Below are 20,183 nucleotides of genomic sequence, written 5' to 3' on the forward strand. Positions count from 1 at the left end.
TAACTCATGAAACTTCCAACTGGATCCTCAACAAAGCCATCTAAACATTTATGAAGTATTATTCAGTATCATTAGCAATGATTATGAATGGACAACTGTGACTAGGGAGGAAATCAGAGTTGAATCTCATTGAACAGTTTTTTGTAGTAAGATATCACACAAAGCGGGATTTTTTTTCATTCTCTGGAAGAACCCACAATGCAGACCATAGATGAGTAGTACGTATAAATAGTCCAGTGGTTTGGGTGCATCTAAGCACTCAAGAACATGAGTAAAATATTTACAATCTAGCCCACTGTGCTTTACTCCTTTAGCATAGCCTTCTCTCACAATTACCTCTCATAGCAACAACACATCAAAGCCTTTCCATTAGAATAATTCAGACATTTTATTTTCAGAACCTGTCATAAATGTAGCCTCCTTGTATTCCCTGCAAAGAAAGGCGCATTTTTTTGTTTTCTTATATAGAATATATATCAGCAACCACAAAAGACTGATTTTAAGCTTACTTTCGCCAAACAAATTGGCTTTTCTTCAGTGATGATATCTCAGTTTCAAAGGTCAGGAATGTCTCTTTAACACATGTAACAATTAATAGTCATATTTGATCAGAGCCAAAGAATAACTGGATAATTTATGCAGTTATCTTATTTTACCTAAAAAAGATGATGTCTGAAGTTCACCCACACTTTGCTGAGATCTTCCTTGCTTATTACTGTCATAAATCTGTATCTTCTGGTACTACAAATCTATTTGACTTCACTTAATGTGTATTAATTTTCCTCTTTCACTTTCATTTAAGGGTTAGCTCTGTATCTCATAGTATTTGCAGAAACTTAATGAGCAGTTCACAGAAAAACATACTCCAGTGATTTGTGAGAAATGTACTGCTAATCACTTCCTTCTATTAATAGCAGGAGACCTCCATAACTCTTTGCATCCTCATCAGTTTAGACTTTGCTAATTAAAATTAGCAAAGCCCACTACCATCATTTAGCTGTGTTCTACTTATACACATACATAATCTTGAATCCAGATTCAAGCTGATCCTGAAAGTAGAGTTAAACCAGTTAAGCTTAAAAGAAAACTATGTGCATGTAACTACGTGTAAATTCTTCCACTTTTTCTCCCACTTTTCCTGAAGCTGCAGGGGAAGATTAAAAAATCCACTTTCCCTAATTCCATCTTTATTCCCTTAAGGTCATTTCTACTTCAGTTACTCTTCTCAGATTCAAAGCATTACATGTTTGGAAAGGTTAATTAAAAAAAAAAAAAAAGATAAAAAAAATCAAACAAACCAAAACAACCTAAACAATAATTTACGTGGTACAGAAAATTACATCTATGTATTACGTGAAACATGTATCTAAATAAATAACTGCTAAGTGCAATGGAACACTACTGAGATTAAAAAAATAAAGAAAAAAAGGAGGAAAAGCAGTGAACAAAGATTGTTTCCATATTTTACTTTCTTCTGTGCTCACCTTTAGCCTCAAATGCAGGTATGTCTGTGACTGACACTTTTCATTTGGCATAACTGGTGACAAACCCAGGGCCGCTATATAAATGTGTATGTACATGTACTGGGCCTGGCTGTGATGGAGTTAATATTCCTTACAGCAGCCTGTGTGGTGCTGCTTATATATACATATACGCACACAAACACAGGTTTATTTTATACTTTTCTTTATATTTATTAAAAAAAAAAAACAAAACAAAAACCCTTGAGACAGAGTTAATTTAGGCTACAAATCCAAACACTTTAATATCTGGAATTTTTACAGTTGCTTTTAAACATAAGTGTGTTCAACCTGTGCACAAAATTGGGCAAAAGCCATGTGGAGAAATGGCTTGTGAACTCACAGTTAAAAATCTTAACTCAGGTGCATGGCACAGATGTTATTCTTGTATGACCAACTATAAATCTTGCATTTTCTAGTGTCAGAGTGCAAGCTGTAAACAATCCTGCATAAAACACTTGTACCAGCTCTCTTGAATGTTTGACCCTTTTCCCATCAGCACTGAAATACAGACTTGTATTTCTGGCAATAATGAAAGAATTATATTAGCTAGGAAGCGCAGCAGGTTGAAGCCAAGGGCCCCACAAGGGCCTGTGGCTGGTGGAACTCTGTGCTAGATCTGAAGAATGGGGAGTGGGAGAGGAAGGAAGGACATAACCGAGCTCACCCCTTTCCCCACACTTAAGTTACACTGACCTCTCATCTCTCCTTCTAGGAGGAAAAGGTTACCATAGTCATAAATGAAGGAGTGCTTCTGAAGAAGCAAGTCCCTCACCCAGTTTTTATATTCTTCCCTAAAACTCTGTTCTTCAACCCCTTATCAAGACTGTGTAGTTGGAAAATGCATATTATCATTCTGTAAATATGGTGGGCTCAAGATTTTCAACATTTTCATACACCCTTTCTACGGAGTTAGGAGTGTCCTACTTCGTAACACTTGGGAAAACAAGTAAAGGAAGAACATAACTCTAATTTACTGTGGAAAAGGATTAAATGGGGAAGCTGGGTTTGATATGTGCTATCTCGCAGCACAGTGTATATCTGCAATTATTTTGATGGTGTTATGAGCTGGACCCCTCAGAACACTAAGCAATTTTGGCAACATTTTCCTGAAAGCTTCAAGTGAGAGAAGTAGAAATTTTTTGACATTTTACAACTCAGATGTGTATGTATATATATACACATACACAACTCCCTAGGGGCCAGACAACTTTGGAGGCCAAATAAGTACAGTACTGTGTATGCTCACTTCATCATACTTAGTACTTCATGATAATGTGGGACTGTTCAGTTAATGCATCATGTGGCTTGGATACTTGTCACTGCAGTTGTTAAAATGAAAGGGAACTTCAGGTAAACTCTTTAAGCAGTTATACAATGACTATTAATAGCAAAAGGCAACATGCTTCCTCCTGTTCATTATTATTGACAGCTGTGGGTATTTCCAAGCAACTTGCTACAATTAAAAGCAAATAGTTCCATGAGCATTGAAATTAATGGCCTAATTTCCAATAGATTTATATCTCATTGTTACAAGGCTAAGGGCTGATTATCTGCTGCAGGATGTTGCTATTCAGCAGGGAGTAATCCCTCAGGCAACTGCAGTGCTTTTTCCTTGCCCTGTGAAAGTTTTCTTATGGACAGATCATTTAATAATCTCTCTCGTTCTCTCTCTCTCTCTCATGTATTCTCTGCTGTTTAATCAGGTGTGAGTACACACAGTATTCTTCTCCCCCTTAGCTATGAGGTGCCCTGATTTATTAACCTCTATTCAGCCACTTCTTTTTAATAAAACCTTCAGGAACAATTATCTTTGAGACCTCCTACCCCTCTGTCAAATTTGGTTGAAATTGACCTAGAAATTCAAATATCTTTGCAGGCAGACAGACATGCACAAAAAGATCACACTAGCCTTATTTCCTTAGGAAATCAGGCTAAAATCTAAGCCTGACATTTATTCAGATTCTGTCCTACTGCATCTACAGCCTGTGCTCCACTAAGAAATAGCACTTGTTGCTAATGGAAGCTGTCAATGACCCAACATTGACAAACTGCCACCAAAGTGCTCTTGATGTGATTTATTCCTTCCATCATTAACTTCACAGCCCACTAGCTGAAAGAAGGTGATGACTTCCAAGACAGACAGGAAAAGACAGGCAGAAATAGCACGCAGCAGGGCAGATTCAGTGATGATGGGGAGAAACAGGTGACAGCCTGCACTCTTACTTTAGGACAGATATATCACAACAGGGGGTTTAAAAGGAAGTAGTTGTAATTGTAAATTGGAAAGACAGGCCTAGAGGGCCATTCACAGTATATGGACAGGTTCCCGCTTTTCTGGTTGGTTCTTCCTTGATTCTTGCTTTTCCTCATCCCAGCCTGAATATTGTAAGTTTTCATTCAGAAGCCTTACTCTTTTTTTTTTTAGAGTTTACAACGGAAAACACTTCAAGCAGCTCATGGAAGTGCCAAATGGCAAAAGCCTCCTAAGAAACAAAAGTGCCATGTTTTCATGGCCTTTCATGGGGTAAATAATTGTAGCCAGACGTTAGTTATCAGGCTTCCCCAGTCCCTCTTACAAAGGTGTCATTTTCAGGGTTACAAGTGACTGGGATCACAGAACTAAAGCCAGTGCTGATTCATCACAACATCCAAACAACTAGCAGAGGTACCCTGGCACACTAACTGCTCCTGAAAGCTGTTCCATCCATGTGAAACCCAAGGGACCAAAGGTGGACATGCACAGTGATGATATCCCCTGTCTATGCACTATCACCTGCTGTGGAAGTAGATTTCTGTGAGCTTAGCACCAACACTCACACTAGCCTTCTGTTTCGTTTAAATTTTTCTTACAGAATAACAGGATATAAGAAGGGGGAGAACTTTCTCACTACTAACATGTCACTCAGACCTGTCATAGCCAAAGACATACTTTTTGTCTTTTGTATAGGTATTAATAACTGTAAGAAATATATATTGAGCTTTCCTATGTATTTGACAAAAATTATCTCTTTTGTCATTAAAACCTAGCTTGTTCTACTTGCTAAATAAAGACTGCAATAGGAAACTAGAAGCAACAAAAATGTAAAATATTCTCCTTAAAAATAACTGAAATCAACAAATAACTTATTGGGAGAACTGTATTTTCACTGCATATTAACTTCTCTAAAAGAGACATCAGTAATTTACTGCATATTTGACTCACCATGCTCTAAACATTCAAATGGCAACAGAGACAAAGTAATTATAAAAATGTCAAGAGAGTGACAGAAAAGCTAGAGGAATCATTTTTAAAAAAGACTTCTCAGCAAATGCCGCTTGGAAGCTTTGTACTTTACCATAAACTAATAAAACAAGCACTAGAACTATACAAAAGCAGGGACGTAATATCAGAGGAAGATGCACAGGAAGTAATAAAAATGTAGAACAGTTCCATGTGATCAACAGTTTTGATTCAGATCTCATATGGTTAGAAGCACGGTGCTTGCTTACCTTTCACAGCGTGGTCCCACATACCCAGCTGGGCATTCATCACATATTAATCCACGACTTCGGTCAAAATGGCATGTCGGGCTAAAGCTGTGTTGTTGATATTGGGTAAGAAGAGGGACAAAGAGGAAGCATAAAGAAAAGATGGTTAACAGCATAGCTCTCTTCCTATTTCAGAGATCATTAATTTGCAAAACAGTGCTCAGGCAAAATGATTCTGGTCTAGGACATGTGGTTTAAGTTTGACTCCAGCAAATTGAATTTGGAATGACTCTGCTATTTCTGTGACACTGAATATAGAGTAACGGATGGCAGCATCCCAATAGCCTGTTATTACGGGACTTGAGCCTGCCACCACGTGCTCTGGATACCATTAAAAAGGCAGGAATGTACAGCTGTTTGTTTGTGCCCCTGAGGGCCTGGCAAAACAAGCTATGCCATAATGCAGCCTCTATATAAATCTTTCTGAAGGACAACTCATTTGAAAGCTCAGTTAACTTTGTGCATAATCAGCTGTGAAACAAGCCAGTGAACAAGAAAGAGGAGGGGTGAAAAGGGAAATATCTGGTGGTGCTTCCCAGGGAGCGCATTTGAGTAAATTGAGTGCCATTGACCTCAAGGAACACGCCAGACAGGCATGCTGAAGTTTAATAGCTTTGCAATGTAGAAAGGTTTACCTCTTTGCTACTTTGCTCTACTTATTTTTAGCTGTTGGTGGAGTTTTTTTTAAATATAAGTAAGGATACCATAGGCATTTACAAGCTCCACCTCTCAATGTCTACATTTACCTCTGAACTGTTCAGCACTTTGCTTTCCATATTCTTTCTCCCTTAACACACTTTTGTGACGAAATCTCCTGACACTCTAAAAGATACCTCACAGAAGAAGAGCCAACCTGTTGTTCTGTCATTCTGGAATGATTTTTAGAGACAGAGACATATGAGCACCTTTATAGGGTCTCATCAAGTAGTGGTAATCAATTCTGCTCAACCAAACAGAAAAATAGAAAAAGAGAAGGAAAGAAAAAAAAGAAAAAAGAAAAAAGAAAAAGAATGGGCACAGGTGCATGTGCATAGCAGGGTGACTATTCACAACAGGAAAACAAAGTACCTGTCTGAAAAGACGACACTACACTCACCTTTTGCAACCCAGGAAAACTGAAGTTAAGAAGGAATATAACTGCTCTAACAACGATCAGAAGGAAGATACATTAAAGGTAAAAGTTCAGACAACAGTAATGACAAATTGACATAATCTGATCATGGATAAACTAAAGCAGGATATAGGATGAAAGTTGCTGGAAAAGAAGAGGCACAGGGAAGACAGAAAAACCTTACTAGTATCATGTAACGTGATCACCTGCTGGTGTCTGAACTCCACTTCTCAAGAGTCATCATTCTTATGATCTGACATCAGCTACTCTTTATTCTCTTTGTTATAGATTATTTCCATTTAAAAATACCCTGCCTGTCATGGGGCAAGTTATCCCACAGACATGAGACCAGTAAGAAAAATGTGGGAAGGTCAGGTCCAGGAAACTTTGACAAGTATTGGGATTTTCCTCTATCCCATAAGGATTATGTTTGTGTTATTTTGCAATGTCATTCAATTAAGAATAGATTCACAAATGCATGAAGAGCCAGCTGAAGAAACAATAATTGTTCGTTATATTTTTAAATGGCAATGAAAGCAATTTTCTACTGACGCACGCATTATCATTGAATCTAATCAGCAGCACCTGACTTACTTCAAATAAGATCCTGGTTCTCACTTTCAATCTCACTCTTTCTAAGAGCTTCATGGGAAACTGTGGAGATGTTATCACAGCTCATAATAGCATTGCACAAGATAGATTGTACCACAGTTCAGTCAAGAGCTCTGAATTCAACTGCATAAATTTTAAATACTATAATAATAAAGTAGTTAATATTACTAGGAAGTAATAATGAATAGCAGAATTTCCATGTTTTAAGGATTATGCTCAGACCTAGCATTCTTTGATTCTTTCTCTGACTCAATAGTCAGTCCACATCTCAACACTAAACATTAATACATTCAGAAATTCCCATCTACATATCATAAAGGTTATATGTCATAGCAGGGTGAGGGGAATTTATCTTCCTGATTATTTAGAATCTCATTACTCACGAGTGATAAATACCAATGAACAGTATCTATTGATCTGCCAAAGCAAGCTTCAATAAACTTAGTCCCTCTTGATTCATAATCACTCGTTTCAGTTTTTACTGAATGTCACAACATTAAGACCAGTCAGACATGGGACACGTATGAAGACACAAGTATGGGTATATATGTGATAGGTCCATGTTGGGAGACAGGGCTTCCTGAAGGCTTACATCTCTGTTATAAAAGCCATCTCTTTGGAATAAATTTGTGATTTTATTTAATTTCAAAGAAAGCAACAAAAATCTAAGACCATCCCAAATTCCCAGTTCACATGTTACAAGTTTACTTGTGACCTTCCCAGGCTGAGTAAGATATCTTCTAGCTCCCATTTCCAGTGATAAAACATCCCTGTCAGGGTCTTCATTATCCATATTAAATTTATTGCCACTTCAGGAGAAAAGCAGTAATTATCCCAGACATCTACATTTGGTAGAAAGCATTATATAGTAGTATGTCTGATAATTTCTATGGGGGAAAAAAAAATTCAGTTTATTTGAAACTCCTTAAAGACTAAGAATGTTAGAATAGTTTGTAAGAGTTAATGAGAACACGTAAGATGAAGAATTGCATTACATATGCCATTTGTAATATGGATATTGATCTAATTTGCATTATATAAGTGAAAATATGGAGATATATGCAAAATGAGGAAAATATAGCCCAGGACCCAGAAAACAAGCTTAGACAACTTAATTTTAGTTTCCTGATTTTTCCAAGCATTCTTTTCTGACATATGGCAAGTCACTTATCACTGTTGTGCTTCAGAAGCAGTTTTATGATTTGCTTCAATGGCTGTATATGGAAACTGCTGCCATTAGAAAACAGGAGAGGGAATGAGAAGCAGTTAAATCAGCTTAAGTTAACTACAGAACACCACCATCGCCACCACATTTCTAAAACGGTTAGAATAGTTCTCCATCTTATGTGGCACTGCAAAGAAAAAGACTCAGATGCCGTGAAAATAGTGAGTGGCAACCATTATAAGCATCATAAAGAAATTACACTGCTGTAAAAGACAGAACAAATTTAACAGAAATATATCTCACAGGCTCATTACAAGGACAATGTTCTCCATGTACCAGGAACTTAGTATTAAGCTTGATACCTACAGATGTCTTCTCACACCATGTTAGGAATTGTATATTAGGAATTGAAATCTATAGACAGCTATTAATAATCATTTGTACATAAATCACATCACTTGTTAGGTTATTCAGCAATAACATGACATATACTACATCTGTATTGCATAGCTATATTTTTAAGGAAAACTAAATATTAAAAAGAGGACTCTCTTGTTTAATTTCAAAAAAAGGAAAGTAAAGCAGACAGAACTCTAATGAATATGTAATAGAGGTCTCCAGGCATTTTGCCAATAAAAACCTAAATTCAATCTATTTGACTTGTTTGTTACACATCTGCACAAGAAATAAATGCGACAGTGTTTTTCCAGTTTTGTTAGTACAGTGTTCTCAAATAAGAGAAAGTTAATTAACTGAGCAAGGAAGTACTAAGTATGTGAAAGCAATGAGGATAAGCAGAGGAAACATGCCTGAGCAGCAGATATAATAAACCCATGTATATCTAATAAAAACAACTGAAGAGCTGTGCTAACAGGAAGGCAAGCTCACATTCTACAATCCACTGGAATTTCTGCTGATAAACGCTTAAATGATTCTTGCCCAGATCAGTGCAATTTTAAAATGACACTGCCACTATTCACTGTTCAGGCAACAGCATTAGCCTGAACTACTTAAAAGCAGAATCTGGTTCATCTGTGCCTTATTGTTGGCACACTGCCACTCAGATTATGCTCTCTTCTTTATTTGCATCTTGCAGAGCTCCCTCTCTGAGCCAGTGGTAGCCATGCATTTTGCCCTGTAAACCTTAAGAAATGCTCTTTATACTCTTAAATAGTAAAGTACATTTCATAGATAAAATCTGACTTCTGTTTCGAGGAAAAATGGGGCAAAATAGAAGATGCAAAGCTAAAGAGAGAGAAAAAAAATTACCCCAGTGCCTTTGTCAGCTCCTATAGCACCTAAGCTTAAAGCTTTAAAGCTCTGCGAAGAGCTTGGAATAAGGCAGCCTCTGTGAGTAGATTACAGTCTTTCAGTACCATCCTACAATCCTTCTGAAATGCTTATATGGACTAATGATAATTCTTTTCAGAAGGAAGCCACATCCAATTTGTGTTGCAATTTGGGAAAGCATTATTTATCACTGCCAACATATCAGACACATACTGAACAGTTCCTGATCTTCCTGAGCTAGTATTGCATGTGTTGCACCACAACACCTCTTCTGTGTAATCTGGACATGTGCTACTTACACCAGGGCTCCTTTTTTCTAAAGCCATGCTGGATGTCACAAACCAAATGAGCTAATTTGAACTGATACCTGTAAATTCCATTATTTTTATATGCACAAGATTACCAAACAAGATTCAGAACAATTTTCTTCAACTACACATCATGTCAAATGATTTTAATATTGTTATTTTCCAGGTACTAACTGAGACAAAGCAAATGAAAAAATACTCAAGCTATTCTGTCTATTAAATTATGGGTAGCAAGTAGCACATAAAAGCTTTTATAATAAAGTAAACATTTGTCCACAGAGTTTTAATTAATTTTTCACCATTCTTTTTATTTAATAAAACAAATTTATAGTGATTTTTCCAAGATATGCTGACAAAATATGTTCACTTGCAAGATCTAAGGCTGAATTCAGACTCCAAATGAATCAAATGAATGCTGACTAGAAGAAAAGGAAAATTAAAGCAGAAGAAATCACTATTTTATTTGATCAACATGAACTGATCTTAAATTCAATTATTAAAAGAAATCTGACATGTCAAATTTATAAACTTAGCTTTAAAACTAGAAGACTCTTAAAGAGAACAGAAAAACAAACAGTAGTTTTTGATTCAAAGAGCAGTCATCCAAAATCTATATTGTTTTTTCTAGCCTAGTCTCACCCAGTCTTTTTCTTGAACTTTGCCTCTCTGGGATGCTAAGTGCTCTTTGTGATTATATAAAAACCCGGAAGTTTACATTGTAGGACATATTACTGAATAAAACAGAAAAAATAAACTTAAGTGCACATGCAGAAGTATAAATTAAAAAGGTATGCAACTTAAGTAGAAAAGTGTAATACACAATAAATACGCATCTTACTTGTTGGAAGGTATATTTAGGGGGCAAGCACACAACAGACAATCTTCAGCTGTCCCTTTAGTAGGATCACCATAGAAGCCAGGAAGACATCTATCACAATATGAACCACCTGTGTTGTGTTTGCAGTCCTAAATATAAAATGAAAAGCACAAATTCGCAATTATAGAACTTACATATGAAAAAATCATTAAAGGTCGTTCACCTATCCATCCTCTCAAGAGGACTGTTAAGAGGTCTACAACATATATTCTAACTTCCTGCTGCTGTTTGAGAAAGTTTTAGAGGTTAGTTTCCACAAAGAATACTTCATATGCCTCAGGTATTCTGTGGGGTTTTGGATAACTGTTCTTTATGTAAAACACAATGAATATTTAACTGCAGACCTTTATCTTTCCACCATACAACAGCTGCACTATAGCTTTAGCTAGCTGAAAGTAAACCAGCCTTCAGAGCAGCACAAAAAAGGTTTAGTATTGCAGTCTTACAAGAGGCCATATTTTGTGACAGTTTTCAGATGTCTCTCCCAGAAATATAGCCCAGACTATGTAATTTATAAAAAATAGATTATTACCTTTCACATCTAAGTGCTTTAGCTCATTTTACAAGGTATATGGCTAGAAGTATATTAAATATATTTGTGACCATACCAAAGCCTGAATTACTTAATGCGTGTTTCTAGAATAGCAGCCATGCTCTATGTTATGAGTAGAAACAAGGATGAGTATACTGTATATAGGGCCCTATGCAGCAATTTGTGTTCCTCCATGTGACCAGCTTTCATAATACGAGAGACAGTGTATCTTAGCACATGAAACATTCAACGCAAAACCGGCAGCACTAGATCTGCATATCTGTATATAACCTTTGGCTAATCTCAAATTCGATGATCTTTTGGAAGAATGGAAATTAGTCCTCTGAGAATAGCTTTCCCACGGTAACATGTAAGAACCAAGCTTTAAAGACTAATTACCCCTTCTACTCTTCTTTCCCCCTCACTATATAAGATCTAGAAATTCTAACTAATTTGGCAGGATCTATGATAGGCTCAGCAAATTAGTTTTCTACTTAAACTCTTTTCTCATTTTTACCACATTTTGGCACACCACGTTATTCTTTTCACTGTTATTTGCCACAAGATACCCAAGTGTAGCCCTTTTACAGTGCAAAAACAGAAAAAGCAGGAGAAAATATTTTGGCTCTTAAATGCCAACTTGATGTGTTTGGGTATATATTGAAAACGCATATGGCAACTTGAAAAGGCCACAATGTAAGCCAGGAGGGAGATTTTATTTAATGGGGTGTGTTCTGACCTGATTTAGACAATGGGCCAGATCAAAACTAGAATCTGTTTCACTCAAGCTGCTGCATAAGAGTTTTTGAGGGTTCTGTGGATATTTTTTAATTATTTTTTTTATTTTTTTTAAGGTGTAGGTATTTCCAAACTGATATTTTAACTTTACATATTTTTAAGAACACTTAAAAATTGTTTTCCCATTTTAATAAGTCATGCATATGGTACTGACTAATGTTTAACAGACTTACAGGCTGAGAGACATACTGTATCCTTACTAAGGATAAAGAAAATAGCACTGTTCTAAGGAACACTGATTTCTTCCTCATGACTTTCCAGGATTGCAATGATTTATGTAACACTTTTTTTGCCTTGTGCTTTGCACAGGCAGTACCATACATTTGGGCAGCTGAAGAAACACCTGACCGTGGTCCAGTGTGTGGTGTCCCTGTCCATGGCAGGGAGGTTGGAACTAGATGATCTTAAGGGCCTTTCCAATCCTAACTATTCTATCTTTCTATGAGATACCCTTCTCAGTCAAAAAGCCCATGTCTCCAGAAATGCCGTTTGCTATTTTAAAGGGTTCATTCCTATTGCTTTTGTATACAACCAACATATCTTTGAAATTAAAGCATTAGTCACAAAGTAATATTTTCACCTATTTGGTAGATTGTGAGCTAATGCCAACTATTGAGACTAAGTCAAATAAAATTATGGCTTTAGAACCATCACCTGGTTTAAATTCTACTTCATTAGGTCACTTAAGTTCATTTGGTTGTTACTTCAAGTGCTGTCAGTCAAGAAGCATCTACCTGTCATACTGAAAAAGTAGCTGGGAACATGAAGATACGCTTTTGAAAGATGTAACAAAAATAATTTAAGTGTTTCAAAAGAAAGATCCTTTGAAATTCAACTTTTTTTAAGGCATCATGTCAAATTATTTGTACTTTTTCTGAAAAATAATGGATTCTTCTTTTGTGTGAAGTTTAGCTTTAAATAACTGCAGACATACCTTAATGTTTTTGAAGAATATGAACAGCTTATATGTCAAGGATGTTATTAAAGTGAGAGGAGTTAACACACGATTTTAAAACCATGCATCTCTTACAGAGTGGCATTTGCAGCTTCTACTTTTTTTTAAGTAAAAAACGCAAAATCTTCAATTTTGTAGAAAAATAATTCATGTTACAAAGAGCTGACCTTCTCTTTGATGAATTATTTTCTGAAACTCTAACATCAGTCATTTCCATGTACTGTGCCTAATTCTCCTCAATCCAGATCTCTGTATCAGCTTACTCACCATGACTCAATAAATTTAAAAACAAAAAAGAACCCCAAATGCATCATGATCTGAGCATGTGTTGCATTGTGTATCTGTTAGACTTTAACTGAGAAATTATGATCTTGTACAGTCCTATCCTTTTCTCCCTGAGCCAAGCTGGATTTTGCAGGACAAAGAACAAGGATTATGTAGTACGTACATGTGACATAATTTGCCTGTTCAGTGGTGCATTAAACTTTGTACTAATTTGCCAAATTTACAGATCACTGTAATTACTGAAGTAGATGAGTTATTAGCCTTTATAAAGACATTATCAGTACTCATGAAAAAATTGTTTTCTTTATATCAATTGGTTGAATCTAATTTTTAAAATTGCCAAATATACAGCAAAGTTTTGAGCATTATCTAGTTTGAGCAATGTCTAATTATACTATGATTGTTTCCTAAAAACATGCTTAAGCCTACGAAGTTTTAATTTCATGTTTGTAGGATCAGTTATTTCTGTGTCATAAGTCTGGGTATAAAGATGATCACGATGAACTGTCCCTAACATGCTCAGTACATTATACAGGCTTTCTTTTTATTTCCTTCAAAATATATTTTGTTCCAACACAGTGATAGAACGGTTTTGGTAAAATCAATGCCCTGTTCCACAGATCCATAGGTTTTGTGGCCACGAACAATATGCTTTCAAGTTCCAGATACTGGATCTCAAACTAACTTGAATTCATCAATTTTCTGGACCTCTTTTATTTCCAACACCATAAAACTTCACTTAGACAATGTCTGAGGAAGTAAAAACATAACATTTATTTTTTACCAGAATTTTATGTACAACTCAAACCTTATTGCCCAAAGACTTTACTGATGATGTCCCAGAGTGTGTTTTCCACCATTTTCTACTGAGTCAGCTCTCCACTCCAGAAGAAACCAAATTAGCATCTTTACGCCCTGTATCAAGGAACCCTAAATGCACACTGAAAACAACTCATGCTTAGCTGCATATGCAACTGAGTGTATATGAATATGTAAAGGAACAGTATGAATAGAAGACTAATGATTAAAATAAAACTTTAATCAGGGAGTATGACTGAGTATGAGTCCAAGATATTGCCTTTGGCACATTGCTGCCCTTTCTCAGGGTATCTATCACAGAGACAAGCAGGGAAGCTACTAATTTAAGCCAACTAAAGAAGGCAAAGGATAAGCCTAGATGCCTACTTTAGTACATTCCCCAGTCATCTAGACCAGACAATAGTATTACAACTTTGGAAGCATGAATATGTTCTTCTGGCATTTTCAAACTACCATAATGTCAAGATTACATGAACAATTCCCTTTTCTGGTGTTACAAATGCAATCAAGATGTTGCAGAGGCTTCACATGTTTTTTTTACCTGTGGTATAACCTATACTGCATTTAACTTAGGATCATTTTTTTTTACTGTGTATATGTGTACTGTGTATATGAAGAGGGGTGAAGACATTTTGTCGCTTCTGTGATGAACACCTTCTTACAAGGTTTAGATTTACCCAGCCTCCTAAAGCTACTCTAAAAACTTGTGTGTAACACTACAAAAGAGTATTTCTGAATGTTAGAACCTGCCCTATGTACCAAAGCAGTTATGTATATCACAATAGTAATGAGAATGATGTATCATGCAGCTCTCTATATGGTTGCTGTGGGGATCAAAGGCCTTGCAGGTTAGTGCAAGATATGCAGTAAAATGAGCTTTTTATAGAGGCTTATGTCGAAGCAGATGATTTGAGCTTTTATCATGAGTCAAAAACATATTTCAGCTGCTTTTCAACTACATTTCAAAGCTAAGGAAGAGCAAAAAGAAGTATCATATCAGTAAATTAGGTGCCTAAATTGTCTGTTGTATTACTGAAAAAACACCATGAATAATAATAAGGAGGCCAAAAGGCTATGTAAACCTCAATAGAAAGACTGCCTTTGATGTGAAACATTTCTCTTTTTCAGCATTCAGACTTCTCTCTCTCTTTTACTTCAAAAGACTTATGATCCAAAGTGAATAGCAGCATTTAATAGCCTGCATAGATACTAACTGATCTAACTTCACTTACAGTGTTTTCAAAGAAAGCTGCAAGAAAATCCAGAACTGATTTTAAGCTCCCCGAGCGCCTCTTCTTTATAGCATGCTCTAGTATAAGCTCAGTCAGAGCTCATAAAATACAGAGTGCTTGATAGTGCATACAGATTCAAGTACATTTTCAACTGGTTATTTTCCACTTCCTTGCCAGCGCTGTTACCTTTACACCAGCAGCCTTGAAACAACAGAAGGGGGAGCTCTATTGTCCCGGTCAGTAGCTCACATCAGCTGAAAAGGGCAAAACCACTACAACATGCAACTGCCTGGCCTTTTCTCATATCCAGGCTGGTGCTACAGACAAAAATGAAGGAAAACTTGTGAAAGGGCTAAAACTGGAAGACGAAGAACCAAGTAACTGCAGACCTCATATCTGGCTATGCACCCCTAAGCAAAATAGTCAATTGTTCAGATATACCTTAAACAGGATTCTCCCTTCCCTTTATTTTCTGTAATTGATTTTATCCCATCCTGATGTTATAGACATCATAGTTAGAGGCTACGGTCGTTAATGCAATAAATTTTATCTTTGTTGAGAAACACAAATCCATATTACCCTAGTGATAAACATTTTCATTGCATATAATGGAAAGATTCAAAACACGACCGCCATGTCAAACATATTTTTCATCCTAGGCAGTTCTTTAAGCCTTACAGTATAATTAAATTTAGAATCATTTTAAGCTTCTATTCATGAAAAAGCAATTTGAAAAATTCACTGATCCACACATTAAGGATATCTTGTTTTGCACTGCATTGCAATTAAACATTTTCTATGGGCAAAACAGGAAGAAGAGTGATAATTCTAAGTGCCAAATTATATTGAAAAAAGCCTGCATTTTAATTTTGGATTTTTCCTAGCAGCTTTTTCTTAAGGAAGCAAGAGGAAACACTTAGAAACATGCACAATACAGAGTCTACTTGAAAATCTGCAGGGAAATGAGAGAATGATATCCCACTAAATTGGCACTGGCTTAAATTCTATTTCTGCAAGACTAATGAAATGAGACATGTTGTTTCAAGCTTCATGCCATGTCAGACAATATAAAACTAAAAATGCCCTTCAGTTAATCAGAGAAGTCTACTTAGCATAATTTACCCATTCCAAAAGGCTACTGAATAGGCTGGAAATAGTGGTGTGCTGGTAAGCTTGCTATGGATAATCACAGATTTAATTGCTGAATTAGTAGGTAACTACATAAAATCTCCATAGCTTACAGAAAAAAAAAAACAACCCATCAAAAAAAAAAAACCCATACAAAAAAAAAAAAAAACCAACCCACCAAACCCAAATCATATGCTTTTATTATTTTTTAAAGTACAATTTATTGTTTCTTCAAGATTTAGTAGTAATTTAGGTGAAGGAAGCCATTAACAGTATCTTGTTATCATACTAGAACACAATTTACAAAGCTACCTGCTAAATGCTATAAATTGAATATGCTTCAGGAGACATATGGGAAGGCGAGATAAATCTTGAATGGAAGAATATTGAAATATTTGCTGCTGTCTGCATGCCACACCTTATTGATCCTATTTCAAAACATAAATCCTATGAGAATAAAAAATTCTTTTTGTTTAACTGTAGAAGCTACCATGGCTTAGTATGAGGGGATCCTTAACTTCAGCAACAGTTCAACATAATGATCTTGTCTGTTAATAGCTGGCTTTCTTTCTTCTTGAGTATTTCAGATCTCAGAGGTCCTTAATTCAATTGCACAGATGTATTGAATGGATGTTGGCCATGTTCATTCAGTTTCCTGTAGTGACACTTACCAGGCACTCTCCTGTGATATCATCACACGATTCTGCATGACCAAAGCATGTACATGGTTCACAGACTCCACCAAAAATTGTGCCATTCACACGCCTGTGTCGAGGCCAGCAAGACTGCAAGATAAATTAGATAAAAAATTAAACTTTCAATTGAATAAAGAAATGAATGAGATTTAAAAAACATTTTTTTTTAATTTGATACTTGCACGAACAAAAACATACTTGTCAAATTAATAAATACCATAATTTCTCTAGAAAGTTGTTCTTCCTTCTGCTATGGCTTTGCACTGACCTTAGCCTTACTGGCATGTGTGAGATTAGATGAATCTTTAACTTGAACATTTTTCTGAAATGGTAAAATAAAGCAGAGAAATAAAGAACTGAAATATGACAGCATCAAAGCAAGAGCTACAGATTGAAAAATAGCCACAAGGCAAAATGCTGAAGGAGAGAGAAAGAGGGAAGAAAACCCCAAAACAACAAAAACCTTCTCAGGAGTTCAGCTGCAAAGAGCAATTAAAATACCATTTAGTCTTTCTTGTTTGGAGCCTAATGAAAGACTATGCTGAATTAAAGCTTAGGCTAAAACTGAAGCCATCCTTTTATATACAAATAGGGCTTCTTAAATATATAGTTATTTCCCTTTAAGAAATTGTAGCCATTTTTAATTTTTTTCAATGTTAGATTCAGATTGATATTAAATGCATGGACAGTTTTTTCTTAAGAAAGGTGACATCGTGCAACTGTGATTCATCAGCGAAAATTCATCTATTCCATTTCTTCATAATGAGTTGTCAAGCAGCAGCCTTTCTTACTATATATCTCACAAATGGCTTTATAGTTTTTGCAAATCATCGTTCTTCAATGGGAATGCTCATGTGATCCAAGGATTTTGCATAATATAAAAGCTTCATGACAGAGTGTTGACCTTCAAAAGCACCTGGCTAATACAAAAAGAAAGTTTTGAAGTGATAGAATACTAAACGTATCATTTAATAAAGAAAACCCCTTCACATACACTTTCAAAAAAGATATCAGGACGATTTTCCTTTATAAAAAGGAAGATGATGTCTCTTTTTGTCTTACTTCTGCAAAATTGAAAGTAATTTGAAGATGAATTTAAATGATTCTTTAAAAAAAAAAAAAAACAACGTTCCAAAATCTGAAACAATAGCTTTATTTTTCCTTTTTTTCATTCTTGGTTAGACAGTCCTAACAAACCCCGTAAATACTAAAAAATAAAATTCAGAGTTATAGAATCAAAAAAAAAGGAAAATGGGGTAAAAGAAATCGCCTTTCCCTCCCCTCGTAACATGAGATACAATTGCCTCAGCTTTTTTCTTTATAAATCTATAAACATTTTCCCTCTTTTGGTGACTATGAAAAGAATGATCTCATGCACATGGTCCTGTACAAAGCAAGGCTCCAGAAGTCACTAATTCTAAGGGTTTAGACATAGAATATCAACTGCAAGGCTTAGAACAAAACTAAAATAAAAGATTATAGATTGGGATATTAACAAAAGAAATGATGTAACATTCAGAGTTGGGAAGGTTCTTGACCATCATAGTGATGTTAGTCAAATGCAACTTCTTCCACAGAGGAAATAAAAGCATAGATATAAAGGGAACAAATCTGGTGGGGAAGAGTAATCAAATATGAGGATGTTGGCAAATAAAGGCCAGCAGATTCACATGAGTAGAACAATCAAACTATCACAAATTTGTCCAATTGGTATTTGAAATTTAAAACTTGATCTGCTTTACCTATGCTCATCAAATTCTGTGCTTATTTCTCAGATATACTAACAAAACAGTAACAATTTAATTTGACTAGAATCTTGTAGAAAATGAATTCCAAATTTGTGTAATGGAACAATCTCACAGGAGACAGTATATTTTAAATGGGATTGGTTATCTTCTGAAGATTGATTGTGCCAAAACATTCATAGCAAGAAAATAAGTAAATAATGGCTTCTTTTACTGCTGCAGCATCTGTGCTAGGTACTACAACATCATTATGCAGGAAACACACAGGTACATTAACTTAAATGAAAAAGAGAAAGTGAAACTGAAAATCTCCATGAAATCAATAAAAATTAAACTCTGCTAGGTTGAAACCGGAAGAAGCAAAGTGTTGGACAATGCCAAAAGTATTCAGAAGACACAAATATAACAATATAGTATTCTAAAGAAATCCACATTTTCAATTTCTTTTTCCATACTTTCTCAACTGCTAGTTTGTCTGGAAATCTAAAACTTCACTGTTTGTTTTTTGTTTGGGTTTTTTTTTTTTTTTTTTCCTTGCTTGTCCTTGTTACTCAGAACACCAAAATATTTCCCTATTTTTTCTATCAACTGTAACTGTTCAATGCATATCATGCTACAACACTCCTGAGAAACTAATTTAGTGAATAAGACATGGAAACTAAAACTTTTAACTCTATCATTGTTATTGTAAGATAGGTCAACTTCGTCAAATGGACTATACATAGCTGTTCAAAATGCTGCGAAATTCAGTGAGGGGAAGCAGGAAAAGTGTGTTCATGAAGAAGTCTATCACATTTTCTTTGCCTTCAGTCTTGGGAGCAAAACTAATGTACAGGTAGCGACTGCAATATGGTGTCTGCAGTTAGCACTCAGCCGCAGCAGGAATCAAAGAATGTGTGTGACCACTAATGTGCTTAGAGACTTCAAATTTGCACCTATCTATAGATGTACTTTCTATTATGGAATATGATCTTAGTATATATCAAATTTCAGGGACTATTTTGAATTGCAGAAAAGGTTTAGCCTTGAAGGACACAATGTTGGATGGAGAATTTCGGCAACACCAAGACAGGAATTCTACCCAAGTCCTTCAGCTTCTACAACAAAAATAGATACTGAAACATCTGCTATTAGGGCCTTTCCAACTGCTGTCTAGGAAATCACACATAAATGTGAATTGAGAGAAAAAATGGACAAGTAAAATAAAAGTGTGAAGCACAATGACACTTCATCAAGCTTTTACATTCAGATAATTGAACAGACAGACAATGGTCAGACTTCAAAATTTTTTCTCAGTGAAGGTATGCAATGTTCTTCTCCAGTTTCTCTTCTGTCTGTACCATTTTGGAAGTGATAGGAATATCCATTAATTCCTTCAGGCCTTCTTTCTACATTAGTTTATCTAGCTCCAGCAACAAGAAACCACATTTGGCATGAAAGTAGACTCTAAAGCCCTAAATATCACATACAAGCATGGAAAAAATTAAAGAAAAAGAGAGCTGACAAGCAAATGCCTAGAGTGCCTGTGTAAATGGCATACTGTTTGTAGTTTTGTGAAGCAGAGCATCTTGGTGTTTGAA

General features: G+C 35.6%; 1 protein-coding gene across 7 annotated transcripts in view; it reads right to left on the reverse strand.

Annotated features, from left to right (window-relative positions):
• Positions 1 to 20,183, reverse strand: part of LAMA2 (laminin subunit alpha 2) — a 377,741-nt gene that overhangs the window by 138,567 nt on the left and 218,991 nt on the right. For all 7 annotated transcript variants that reach the window (XM_065680918.1, XM_065680917.1, XM_065680915.1 and 4 more), the window contains exons 16-18: positions 16,835 to 16,948; positions 10,376 to 10,503; positions 5,013 to 5,099 (exon numbers count right to left, since the gene is read on the reverse strand). In XM_065680918.1, the coding sequence (XP_065536990.1) occupies positions 5,013 to 5,099; positions 10,376 to 10,503; positions 16,835 to 16,948 (329 nt within the window). The remainder of the gene's footprint in view (positions 1 to 5,012; positions 5,100 to 10,375; positions 10,504 to 16,834; positions 16,949 to 20,183) is intronic.

The sequence above is a fragment of the Lathamus discolor genome, chromosome 5, assembly GCF_037157495.1.
Source record: "Lathamus discolor isolate bLatDis1 chromosome 5, bLatDis1.hap1, whole genome shotgun sequence".
Lineage (NCBI taxonomy): Eukaryota > Metazoa > Chordata > Aves > Psittaciformes > Psittacidae > Lathamus > Lathamus discolor.